Source organism: Solenopsis invicta, chromosome 2 (genome assembly GCF_016802725.1).
Source record: "Solenopsis invicta isolate M01_SB chromosome 2, UNIL_Sinv_3.0, whole genome shotgun sequence".
NCBI classification, from domain to species: domain Eukaryota; kingdom Metazoa; phylum Arthropoda; class Insecta; order Hymenoptera; family Formicidae; genus Solenopsis; species Solenopsis invicta.
Window position 1 is genome coordinate 10,392,501 of NC_052665.1, and position 13,717 is coordinate 10,406,217.

Consider the following 13,717-nt stretch of genomic DNA (forward strand, 5'->3'; position numbering starts at 1 on the left):
AACCCTACACTCTTGGTGAGAATTCATCCACCTAATTAAGAAATTTTTTTACGCTTTTTTATGTCTATAGTTTTATTTTTTTTTTTTTTATTTTTTTTATTTTTTTATAGCTGTAAGAATAGATTATTGACATAACTCAACAAACACTGGTTTAATAAAAGAAATATTAAATTCATTAATAGTTTTGGATCGGTATTCATAATTGTAAGTATTCATAATTGTAATCTGCAGATTGAAAATTGTTTGCGACTATGAATACCGGTCTTAAACAATCAAAATTTCAATAACGGAAGAAACTCAAACTGTACTGAACTTGAATTAGCACTGCGGATGAACATTCACCGACGTTATTAAATCTCATCCAATATTAATTATAATCGGTATCTAACGTTTTAACATTTAGTGATTGCCGAGATTTATACTATTGAACTTTTAGAACAATTTATTAGCCAATTATCCTGAGGTCAGTTATTGTCAGTTATGGTGTGAGTCGTTTCTGTCAATCGCATTGGAATAATATTTCTCCACTTAAAATTTTTAACGATCTAAGCACGAGGATAACGGAACCTTTGGTGATTCAATCTCGGATCTTCCTTTCGCAAGAGACAACGATCACTGAACCATTCATAAATAATAAGCTTACTATTGAATACCTGAAAACTTGCATACTTTAAAAAGTATCTGCTTTATATCCGCTCTTATATCTTACCCTGATCTCGCATAGTTTTGTTTGATATGCTCTTTTGTTATCACTTTCGTGTCGGATAGTTTAACATCTTGTCCCGAGGGAAAGCGATATTTGTTCATTAGATTGGTCAATTAATTAATAGCTTTCTAATTTTCAGAATTGTTTCAAAGGTAGTTGGAAAACGCACAAGGTTATTCATCAATTGGCGAGTGAGTACCTTACGTACATGCCACGTTTTGTTAACTTTAATGATTTTTCTTGTTACGTGTAACACAAAGCATTTACGCATAATCAGAGGGAGAAAATGGAAACAAGGTTACCGACGCTTATAACCCTTGGCCAACCTACAATTATACTGGGAAATTACGACCGTACAAGAAGGAACAACGTAGAGAGGTCCCTGAGCGTATCGCTCGACCAGACTATGCCTTACATGCCGCTGGGATACCACTCAGTGAACAAGCTGTAAAAGGTTCTGGCCAGATAAAAATTCTTGATGACGAAGAGATTGAAGGCATGAGAGTCGCATGCAAGGTATGTACCATACGTGCTTACGGTGTTGGAGTAACTCCAAGAGAGATATATCATTTAGCTTTTAATATTATGGATTTGACATTTTTTTTTTGTTTTTTATGTATCACAATTATAAATTGAATTTTGCAAATTGGATTTTAGCTTGGTCGAGAAGTCTTGGACGAAGCTGCAAAGGCCTGTGACGTTGGCGTTACCACAGCTGAAATTGATAGAGTAGTGCATGAAGCTTGTATCGAAAGAGATTGCTACCCATCGCCGTTAAATTATTATCAGTTTCCCGCTAGCTGTTGCACTTCTGTCAACGAAGTGATTTGTCACGGTATACCCGATACTCGACCCTTGCAGGATGGCGATATTTGTAATGGTAAAAAATTTGTCAATGTCAGTTGAGAGAGAGAGAGAGAGAGAGGAGTTGTGTAATCGCCTAATTGTCGCTTCTAGTTGACGTTACGGTGTATCACAATGGTTTTCACGGAGATTTGAACGAGACCTTTTTAGTGGGTAACGTAAAACCGGAAGTAAAAAAGTTGGTGGAAGTGACGTACGAATGCTTGTCCAAGGCTATTGATATAGTGAAGCCTGGCGAAAAATACAGAGAGATTGGTAATGTGATACAAAAGCATGCACAGGCGCATGGTTTCAGCGTGGTTCGTAGTTATTGTGGTCATGGAATTCATCGTTTATTTCATACCGCGCCGAATGTACCGCATTATGCCAGTGAGTAGCTTTTCTTTCTCAACGACTTTATCAGAGTAAACGTGTCCTTTCGATCAAACGTACTATCTTTTTCTCGCCAGCAATCGTCAATTATTAATGTAATAATATATGCATATTATTATGTATGCGTGCTCACTAATAATTAAAGTTATATAAATTTTATTATCTACCTATAGAAAATAAAGCAGTTGGTGTTATGAAACCTGGGCACTGCTTCACAATTGAGCCAATGATATCGCAAGGCACGTGGAAAGACGAAACATGGCCCGACAATTGGACCGCTGTTACATTGGATGGTCAATGGTCAGCGCAATTCGAACATACGCTTCTAGTAACGGAGACTGGTTGTGACATTCTTACGAAACGACTCGCGAACGACGGTAGGCCATGGTTTATAGATCACTTGTAGTAGCGTTTCCTTTATTTTCCTGCAACGTTTAAAACATTGCGAAATTTGTGCGAAGGACTCCAATGTAAGTTGTCTTCTTGTATATTGTACTAAATACAATAATTTTCTGTTTTTGCAAATGTATAGTAATAACAAACGAAAAAAAGAATAAACAAAAGAATAATTGAATTACCCTTTCGAATTTTGTGCATAAAGGCACTTATCGTTACGTATACTTGCCGCGGTGCATGATAATTTTAAATGCTAAATTTCAAATTAATCAAGTTTTCACAGAAAGAGAGAGAGAGAGAGAGAAACATGTACCTAATAAACGAATAATTTGTACTTGAGTAAAGTTATACGTATCGAAATTGTTATTGATTCACCCGTTACACGTATACGTATGTACATATATTTGCCCTTACCATACGATGATATTCGAAGCAAGCGAGTGAAATTTTGCAATCGACAAAGACAGAAATTTTCAAAATGATTACTTGTCAACGAGATGACAGATACATTATACGTATACGAACGGCGTACCGTCTACTACGACGAGCATAAATAACTTTGAGTAAATTTATGAATTTACAACATACTATCTTTTTCTAGCAATCGTCAATTATTAATAATGTAATAATTATATGTATGCGCGCTCACTAATATTTTTACTTCCCAATTTTCTAAGAACGCAAACGACTGCCAAACTCAATATGGGAAGCATTATCGTGCAAAATGTCCGATTGCGTATCGTCAATTTGTCCATCTTCATTCTCGTACTCGTATTCGATGTCTATATCGTCCTTTCTCACATCACTTTGATCGTCGTCGCTCGTAGTGTAATCACTCTCGTCAGGTATCGTAATTTGTAGAGGTAACTTTTCATTGTTCTGTACTCTGTAACTGTGTCTGCGGCGATGCTGCTGACTATTCCGATATAATTTCGATCGATTATATTTTTGCTGTTCATCGATCTGCGACTCGCTATGGTGATGATTTACTACATCATCGTCATCGTCGTCTTCACTGTCGTTCTTATGATTAAGCGGCATCGATTCGTCTCTCTGCACATCTTTCTCCTGTTGTTTCCGAAGCTGGCCGATGAGACGACTGTTTACGTTACCGGCAGCGGCCAGTGCGGCCAATTTTTCAGCAGCTTCTCTGTTGGGAAGTGTCGTATAGAACCTTGTCGATATAGAATTTTCGTCGGCCACTTTATCGAAATACGTCGTCGTCGTCGTCGTCGTTGTCGTCGTCGTCGTCGGATTTCTTTGCTGATTCATTTCTCCGTATTCAATATTGTTTTCATATTGTTCCGTGTCACTAATAGGATACGTAATCTCTTCGTTGAAATGCGCATTGTCATTTTGTTTATGTACATCTACCGTAGATTCTGGAGCAAGATTATAATCTGCCGTGACGCTTTCGGAGGCGTAATCTTGATCGGGTAAAATTTGCTGCTGTCGCCGCTGTAATAGCTGATTAGTCTGCTCATCGTAATTGAAAGAATGCATTTGCGGTTGAGAAAAGCTTGTTACTGCGTCTAGCGCTTGATCGAATGTTTGGTCGAGTTGTTGCTGCTGAGGGATGTATTGCTGATCTAACAATCATAAGAATTCAACAAATGTAACTTTTATTCTAGCATCGGCATAACTCTATCGTATTTTACTCTATCATTTTATTAAAGAGAGTGGGGGGGGGGCTGCGGTTATAACCGTTAGAATCGAGTGTAATAATAAATTTGATCAATCGTTTCTCAATAAACATTTCAAACTGAATTTATTGCCCTATTTTACGAGAATTTTGAAAAGAGAATCTCTGTAGAATCTGTATAGAAACATTGCGCTATTGCGACTAACGAGCCTATACTATCGATCATCTCCTCATCACACGATGCGACTTGTGCAATCTTCTAAATCGGTCTGTATATATACATATATACCTATGTACGTGTATTCCGTATAGATGCACTCTACCTGTTGTATATCGCTCGGTGAGTTTGTGTGGAAAATTGTTGTTTAACAAATCGTAGAGCTGCGAGGCTGACAACGGTGGGCCCGCTGGAGCTGGGTGACCCACGTGAAGGTCCGCTGGTATCTGCTGCGCTATGGTGTACGATGGCTGCGGAATGGCAGTGGAAGGAAATCCGACGTGTAGGGAACTATGTAGATTCGTTTGCACTGGCATATTCGACTGGGCAAATTCAACTGGTATATTCGAACTCGTAACGCTCGTATCCGAGTGATCTCGTATCGCGGGGGGGTGATTTGCGAACAGCTCGTTGGATTGCGGCTGTGGATTGTTGATTATAATCGAGTACAACCTCGATATATCTAAATCCTGTGGGTGTCGAAAGATGGCTGGCTGGACGATATCGTGTTCCTTTAGAGTCACGTCGTTGCTTTCCGTGACTTGGTATTGATGTTGCGAGGATAAACTGCCGCCAGTGACTGCCGATCCAAAAGTGCTTCTTCTAGGATCTGTGCATAAGACAACGTCCGACTCTCTCATCATCATCCGACTGAATCTCGATTCGTCGATCTCACCCAGCTCAAAATATGCAGTATGTTGTACTTACTTTGCGCGGGAGTAATCGAGTTATAATAATTGAGACCTGCGAGATCGTCCATATTGGCATTGTACGGCTTATCCGCTGGGCTCAAATTTGGTGCGGGAATAGTGTGAATAGGTCCTTTGTCGTCATCAACACCCCCTCGATGAGTAGGTGGCAAAGCTACCAACTCTGGCCTGTATTCCGGACTGTATTCCGGTATCTTGTTTATAGAATAAAATTCTTTAGTGGGAGCACGTTGTGGTAAAATTGGACGATTGTTCAGGGATACCGCTCGCATTGGAACTTGATTTTTCCAGCTAGTCGGCAAAACATTGTATATCGGCCGACGAATTCTAAAATTGAATTGTGAAATTAAATTGATGAATCGTATAACGGAATGAATTTTAAGTGTACAACGGAAAGAAAAATGTGGAAATGCGAAAAATAGCTATTGAAAGGTTGATTCGTACCTGTAATTGGCATGCTTGTGAGGCACTCTTTGATGAGAAGGATTACCACCGATATGAATGGAGTTTCCCATAGATATTCTTTGATTGATGGGCCGAGGCTTCTTTAGTATTATCATAGGAGCATACGGTGGAGATAATGGTCTTCTAATCTTATTCTTCGCTTCGGAAAGACAGATACACACGGCGAGAAGCCAGCAGATCCAACTAGTTGTCTATAATTTGGTTTATACAACGTATCGAATTGATTCTCTATCTCGTTTCCTCCGAAAAATTTCAACAGGAAAGCAAAGAGAGAGAGAGAGAGAGAGAGAGAAAGATTGCTCTTGTGTTATTTTCAAAGCACAAGTTATTTTGAGAGCGAAATAATCTTTACAGCATCACTACAATATGCTACTGAAGCTGAAGCTTAAAAATTGTAACGATAAAGGACCGTGTCATCCATGCTTCAGGAAGAAGCCTGCAATGTACACACGTGTACGCGCGTGTATCCGTAAAATCAAAGAGAAAATTGCCAATCGTTAAATCGCTAGTGCGCTAAATGTGGGACATTGTGCCACATTGGTGTTCGCGGGAAAAGCGAGTATAACCAACTTGAGGAACGAGAAGGTGTGTGTGTGTGTGTGTGTGTGTGTGTGTGTGTGTGTGTGTGTGTGTGTGTGTGTGTGTGTGTGTGTGTGTGTGTGTGTAAAATGTACGCGAAAATGCGATAATAATTTAATTCTGCAAATTTAATATTGTTTTAAACCACGTTTCATCTATTGCATCATTGCGATGACAAAAGTCAAACCACACTTTATCCGTTCTCGATTAAACAGCTAGAGAGAAGCGAACGAATCGAGAAAAAGATTTCTTTTTCCAAAACGCACACAAACTTTACCTTTAAATTTTTTTAACGATTGTTAAATACGCTTCTATTCGGAGATATAAATCACTAAAATGAGTGATCGGTCACAAACGTATATTGTCAAGTAGTGCAGAATGGAGGAAACGAGAGAATTAGAAGTAGATGACAATATTCATCAGAAGCAAGTTTTTCTTACGTAAAATTTATGATGATTATTTTATACATTGACATGTATAATTTATCACACGCTTACGCTTACCACACATTGTCACAACAACTCGAATTAAGCTCGATCTTTCGTACAATTTAAATACTTTTATTGTTATATATACAATTTCCTGAATTGCGAGAAATATTTTTATGTAACGCTCTAAACAAATAATGTGATACAACACAAATACTTTCAATGAACATTGTTTAATTTTTACACAAAAGGTGTCTTACCTTCATAATAATTTATGCTCTTGTCGACTACAACATATAAAACTGTACCGTTCCCGTTATGAGAAATTGTCCGACTTTTTCTTTTTATATGTATATATATTCTCTTGATGAAAGAGAACGAGTTAATTTGACATAATTGTACGCTTGTAAATAATAAAGAAATATGAATTGCGCGCACGGTGATTGACCATCGAAGAAGCACAACACGTTCTGCACGCAATTAGGTCATTGTCCTTCATTTATACTCGGAACCGGCGAATGTATTATCGCGAGACTAAAACTGACCTCCTACCTCGTCAATCCGCAACAGTTGCCTGAGAGATATCGTTACGGATATCGATAAAATTGAAAAGAGAACAAAAATAATAATTCTCTACCTGAGCAACAATTTTATCAACGCAACACATATATATATATATATATGTGTGTGTGTGTGTGTGTGTGTGTGTGTGTGTGTGTGTGTGTGTGTGTGTGTGTGTGTGTGTGTGTGTGTGTGTGTGTATTCCTGGATTAATACACAATATTTCTCTCGCCAAGAAAACCTAATTTTCCTTTTATACATATTAAACTACACTATTGTCAAACAGTTTTTATATCATATATGGCATGTTGTCAAATGGAAGAATGTTACAGCTGTAAACATTTTTATACTGGCAATCGATAAAAACTTACATTCTTGGATAACTTGAGATTTAAATATAAATTATTAAATTTAATCGCAAACAAAATAACGAAAAAAAAATTATTCTCAAAGTATTTAGTGCACACTGTGTATGTACACACGGGAAAAAAATAGAATCCTTCTTACAAATAAACCATGTGTTCTCGCTCATTGCGAATCGATTTGATTGAACGTGTAATTTGGTCACGCTCTCGCAACGTTTCTCTCCATATCCTCGTACCGGACTCGCTTGGGAATGCAGTCGTTGATCGGCACGCAGTTAAAACTGCCACATGTGTGTGTGTGTGTGTGTGTGTGTGTGTGTGTGTGTGTGTGTGTGTGTGTGTGTGTGTGTGTGTGTGTGTGTGTGTGTGTGCGCGCGCGCGCGCGCGCGCGTGCATGCGTGCGTGTTTGTGTGTGATCCAGTGACCTATATGTAATTGCGAAAACAGTAAGATGCTCATAGAACTAAAAAAAAAATTAGTGCTTGACAGACAAAATCTACATTTATTTTTTACATAACATATTATAGGCCAAACTTGCACACATATATTTATAAATTCGTGCGCTATATACATAATAATTTACGATCATTATTAATTTGTATATGATAAATCTTCCAACTTAAAAGACACACGTCCATATCTTTTTGTCGAATACCAAATAATGTATTATTGGTATTCTTATGTATAATACGTACTGTATAATATATTATATATCAAGACGACAATCTAGAATAACACTACCAGTTACACGTACGGTACATATACATGTAAAATGTACGTTAATTGAGATTGATAAAATGCGAATTACTCGATCACTGCCGCACATTTTAATTACATCTCTTAATTAAATGCGCGCTATTCCGTTACATGCATGCACCTTCTGTATAATTCTGTTATGGAAATTGAGATTATATATAATTACATTTAATTCTCTCGCGATACGTTTCGAAAAAGATGCGCGCGAGAGAGAGAGAAAGAGAGAGAGATGTAAAGAATTAATTTTATTATACTGATTAATTGCATGTAAAACTTTTCTTAATAATATCTAAAATATTACATCTATATAGCTTCATGCGTCTATACAGGAGGAAACGATTTATATATAAAATTTTTGCTTATATATATATATATATATATATATATATATATATATAATTCGCTTTTGTTATACGCTTGACAATAAAAAAAAAAGAAATTTACATGTGCGTAATGTTTAATAAAATTATTAGAATTTCATATACATGCTCTAATAATGTAATCATTGATTGCGTTTGATAAGAAGCAAAATGGATATGGCATGCATTCACAACGGTACAATATAACGGTAATTAAATATCTACACAGTTGGCTAACCAACCAAAATAGCTGGTATAACGGAACACAATTATAATAATTATATACTTTACACTTAATATCATTTGGACGACAATTAAACTTGCTATATTAGCTAATATAGAAGCTATAGGTTAATGATGTGTAATAATGTGAAATACATCGGCATAATGAAAATAACTGACGACTTGGATAAAACACTACACGTAACATCAATCGAAAAGAAACAAGAGGAAAAAAAGAATAAATAAAAATTTTCTTTTTGCAAAAACAAAAAATATGCAAATTTATTCAAAACGTAAAATGTGTCACCACCACATGCGTAAGGAAATTGATTGGGACCAATCGTATTAATCAATTAATTGACTGAATTATTCAAATGCAATTGATCAATTTATCCTCAATCCAAGATCTCGGACAGATTTTTATATTAGGCCTGTTCGTGTTGCTGCCCTTTTTGAATTAATTTCTTCGTCGTCTCTCTCTTTTTCACGGTCGAATATATATTTATCTCATCTTGAGTGCAAAAATTTTTGGGGATTTCAAGCAACTCGAACAAACCTATTATAGCATCGCGCGCGCGTGAATAGATGGCTTAAAAAGTTTCTCCTTATCTAGGGATTTTAACTGATATATAATTGATCGGGGAAATAGAGAACGATAGGACGATAGGTGCGATTCACTTGACGCTACAAACGCTTCTTCTTCTTCTCAACGTTAATGGTACCCGTCCCCAGTGTAACAACGTGGCGGGGACGATTTGACCATAGTAACCAAGGTATTTTTATCTTGCTTTCAATAGTTATATGGGAAACAAAAAGACTTAAATAGGAATACAGAATATGCTTGCACAAGAAATAAAAAGGATTGCATCAGCAATCCTGACCGCGCTTTTTCACTCTATTGCAAACACGCTTACTGGTACACGGCCAACCAGCGACCCCATGTCCGCTACAAACGCTTCGAGGTACTCGATTGACCAATCGGGCTAGAGACTTTTACCACAGACGAGAGATTATTAAAGACCGCTAACCTTACGGGAGTTTGTGTGATTGTTAAATTTTTAATGATAAACTGACAATACAGTACTAATTTTATAATTTATTGTTATCCTGAAGTTTCATAGATATGCTTACATGTATTTGTAACTCAAAAATTTTCGATTTTTATTAAAAATAGCAGTTTTGATGTTAACATCCAAGTTTGATTATCGACAAAGATAATAACTGATCAAAAAGAATTACAATTTTAAAGCAATATACAATGATGTTATTATATATAAGTATGCATACTTGCTTATGAAGTATTTGTATAATAAAAAAATCAAGATTTTAATAATGTATTACTCAAATATTTGTATTAACAATCATACAGTCGATAACGTCATCGCTCTTCAATTACCGTTGGGCTAGTGAGCCCCTGGGCCCCTGCCCCCCCCCGCCCAGCGCGGCCCCGAAAATTTACCCTGGGTTGACGGTCTTTAATAGTCTCTCGTCGGTGCTTTTACGAATTGACCAATCGGAAACCGCTTCAAAGCGTAGCGTCTAGTGAATCGTACCCATTGTTTGAGCAAACTTCCCTGTGCCTTGTTTGCATGTTTCTATGAACCAATCTATCTATACACACCTGATTAATAGGGACATGTTGGGATATATCTCGTATCGTTGTGATTGGGATTGGGACATGATATATCGTATCGTCGAGTTGGTCTCTTGTTTTGTATTTTCTGAATTTTCGATCAATGTTATAATCATTTTAACCATTTTTCACGAATTAAAAAAATGTCGACGAAATCTCCGGTAGATTTGCGATCGGAGTTGGCGGAATTGGTGAAGCGTAAAGCCGAGATCGCTGTGAGTACTCGTGCAAATTGTCATACCAATTGATAAACTTGAAGCGTTAAATATCATTATATGCGTTTTATTCGTATGCGTACGTTTGCAAGATGCAAGACTTGTTCTTGATGTGTTTTAATCGTTCTATTTAAATATAAATATTCAAAATTGTCGATTGCTTGTATTCGTGCGCGGTTCAAGTTGCGAGAGGTTATGGTGTCCGAAGAGAAGCTCGATGAAGTTAATTCTAATTAGGAAACTTCGACATACAGTTGTAACGAACTCGACTCGATTAGATAGCAATTAGACCGCTGAGTGGTTCACATTAAAGCTATTAAGGGCCAGTTTCACAACCTCCGGTTAACTTAACTGGCCAGTTAAGTGTCAACCGTAATTGGTTATTTTTGGTTCTACTTAACGACAAATGTGATTAGTCAATTCCGATAGAAAAATCAACAGATTAAGTTAATCGATGATTATGAAACTGACCCTAAATACTAATTTAATCCAAGTGTAAAAATGATATGACATTTCACCTTTCTTATATTTCTGTTGATTCGTGTACAGCTGTATACAATGAATATCCTTTGATACTTGGAAATTTTTCCAAAAATTAATTTTTGTAGGAAACGTTAGCCAACTTGGAACGTCAAATATACGCCTTTGAGGGAAGCTATTTGGAGGATACTCAATTGTATGGAAATATAATAAGAGGTTGGGATAGATACTTGGCAAGTAACAAAAATACCAATAGTAAAGCTGACAAGCGTAACAGAAAATTTAAAGAGGCAGAAAGATTATTTTCCAAATCGTCCATTACATCCATGGCTGTAAGTTCTTTTGCTTCTATTTATTAAAACTTTTTGTTATATATATATAATACAAGTTTACTATTTAAAAAATTAAGCTCAAGTTATTCTTGATTTTTCCATACCGTACGAATACACGTGTAATATATTATTAATCTTTTCAAAATGCATTGAATACACGTCATTAGATTAATTTGCATTACTTTTTTATTATAGGCGGTTAGTGGACTCGTTGAGAATGCACAAGAAAAAAGTAAGGACCTCAATGGATATTCATAATCGTATTTATTTATTTATAAAAATACTATTCTTATATTTTGTACACTTTTCTTTATTATTCTCTTTTCTGTAGAAATAATAGCATTTTTATAATTTTATAAATAAATTTAGTAGTCGTTTATATTTAATTAAAATTATTTCTTGGTATTGCGTTGTTGTATTACTATGTTATAAATAGAATATATCTGCACTCTGATTTTCTCATTTGAATTGCTTCATGTTTGAAAAACTAAGATTATTAGACTTGGCCTCTGATATGCTACAAGAAAATTTATAGTTTTGATAAAACTTATTAAATTCCATATATGTATATGTATATATATGTATATATGCATAGAAACATGATTGTGTCTAGAGATCCACGTGTGTAGAGTACCGTTATTAATACAAGCTGATTTTATATGTAATGCTGAGCTTAAATGATTGTTTTTTTAGGATCTAAATAAAATTAGTTGCGATATATCTATGCTTAGTAGTGTATAAATAATATTTCATGATAAAATACAATCGTAATTCTTTATTTTTCTTTCATATTTTCCTCTTGATCTCTAAAATGTATGGGAAATAACGCTGCATGTATATCTCGAGGTATCAATGTAATAATGCTTCTTATATAAGGGAATTGGGATTGATTAGTATCTTGCCAATATGGCAAATATAATATACCAATTAATGGATTCGAATAAAAATAAATAATATCACAAATGTTTATTTAATGATACAAGAGAGTTGATGAGCTGTGAAATCATATGAAAAAAAAATTCCATTTCCAACACGCTTGTGTGCATATCTCCATCTGCAATTGATATCTATCTTCCACTGCTTGCTTTCTCACCATTTGTATACCGTATTTTATACCGTTAATATGAGATCCCTGCTTCCAGTTGAACGATACAGCGAATCAGAGTCTCAGATTGGAAATAGTGGCAGCGAGGACAATTGCAACTTTGGCAATTCAAATGCGATTCCTTCCAGCAATAACAAAGAAGCTAGTGGAAAAAATCATACTTCCATTCAAACCGGACATGTCCAAAATAGTGGTACTCTTAATAGTGCGGACAATACTTCGATTCAATTTACAAATGGATCAATGTCCAATGGAAATTTAGAACATATTACCGCACCTGTCAAAGAATGTCACAGTAATAGTAAAGACTCTAACAAAACCAAATCTGGAAATAGCGCAAAAAAGAATAGCACAAAAAGAGCAAGAAATAGGTAGAAATATTAATGACATGTACGTTAGCGAAACGTATCGATTCTTTTTTTTTTCTCTTTTTCCTTGGAACAATACAGATTTTGTGTAATGTTGCTAGTTATGGCTGATTTTTTTTTCTCCCACTTGTGGAATCTTCACATAGTATTTGATATTTGTCATAAGATCCGATATAGATATCCATTTTTGTACATTACAAAAAAAACCAATGTTTTTTATTTTAACATAAAACTATACTGATTAGGTTGACACATTTTGTCTCCTGAGCTAAACAAATTAGTTTTATTGTATTTTTGTACATATAGTAATAAGTATAGTTAGTACACATTCCACAATTATGTAAACGTATATTTCGTAAGTATTCGTAATGTTTCTTGCAGTATTAATGTTTGAGAAACTATTTTTAAGTTTTGTGAAAAAAATATTAAAGTAGAAGAAATATTCATAACACATACATACACACGTGCAAATTAAAATTAATTTAAAGAAATAACCTTAAATATCTTTCAGCTCTCTTTGTGTGTGTGTGTGTGTGTGTGTGTGCGCATGCGTATATTCGCACGTGTGTGCATATATGTATGATTTGAGCAACACACACACACACACTTTTCGTTTTAATAAAACAATTTATTTCTAACAAAATATGTCGATTCAAAATTTTTCAATTAAATCTTTTTTAAAGCTAAGAGATACATTTGTCAATTAAATTTAACATTGATCTTATATAATTTTACGACTATACGTAAATTAAATAATAAAAAAGATGAAAATGTCTCTCTCAATCTTTAAAATCTAAAGATTTATAATATAATGTTGATTAACAATAACAATAAGAAATCCGAATCTCAATATTAAATGATAATCTATGAATATTGAAATTCTCTAAGAATAAAATAAAATACGTACCTTTACATCAGATCTTTACAATATCTAAGAGTTTT

The 13,717-nt window shown here is 35.1% G+C and overlaps 3 protein-coding genes across 4 annotated transcripts in view; 2 read left to right on the forward strand and 1 right to left on the reverse strand.

The window, feature by feature from the left end:
- Window positions 1-2,686, forward strand: part of LOC105193671 (methionine aminopeptidase 1) — a 3,190-nt gene extending 504 nt beyond the window's left edge. The window contains exons 2-6 of the mRNA XM_011158215.3: window positions 846-897; window positions 984-1,222; window positions 1,364-1,586; window positions 1,664-1,939; window positions 2,116-2,686. Coding sequence (XP_011156517.1) covers window positions 846-897; window positions 984-1,222; window positions 1,364-1,586; window positions 1,664-1,939; window positions 2,116-2,348 — 1,023 coding nt within the window. The 3' untranslated portion in view covers window positions 2,349-2,686. The remainder of the gene's footprint in view (window positions 1-845; window positions 898-983; window positions 1,223-1,363; window positions 1,587-1,663; window positions 1,940-2,115) is intronic.
- LOC105193672 lies at window positions 2,679-8,368 on the reverse strand. 2 transcript variants are annotated; one of them, XM_011158217.3, is made up of 5 exons: window positions 7,448-8,368; window positions 5,352-5,563; window positions 4,906-5,234; window positions 4,304-4,807; window positions 2,679-3,927 (listed from the first exon to the last, which is right to left on the reverse strand). In XM_011158217.3, the coding sequence occupies exons 2-5, from the start codon at window positions 5,465-5,467 to the stop codon at window positions 3,011-3,013; spliced, it is 1,866 nt and encodes a 621-aa protein (XP_011156519.1). In that variant the 5' UTR covers window positions 5,468-5,563; window positions 7,448-8,368; the 3' UTR covers window positions 2,679-3,010. The 2 variants fall into 2 exon arrangements, with proteins under 2 accessions (XP_011156519.1, XP_011156518.1); XM_011158216.3 differs by lacking the exon at window positions 7,448-8,368 and adding an exon at window positions 6,640-7,425.
- Window positions 8,369-10,274: 1,906 nt separating this feature from the next.
- LOC105193670 (chromatin modification-related protein MEAF6) lies at window positions 10,275-13,665 on the forward strand. Its single transcript, XM_011158214.3, has 4 exons — window positions 10,275-10,490; window positions 11,099-11,302; window positions 11,498-11,534; window positions 12,445-13,665. Exons 1-4 carry the CDS (start codon window positions 10,419-10,421, stop codon window positions 12,780-12,782), a joined length of 651 nt encoding a protein of 216 aa, XP_011156516.1. The 5' UTR covers window positions 10,275-10,418; the 3' UTR covers window positions 12,783-13,665.
- The last annotated feature ends 52 nt before the right edge of the window (window positions 13,666-13,717 follow it).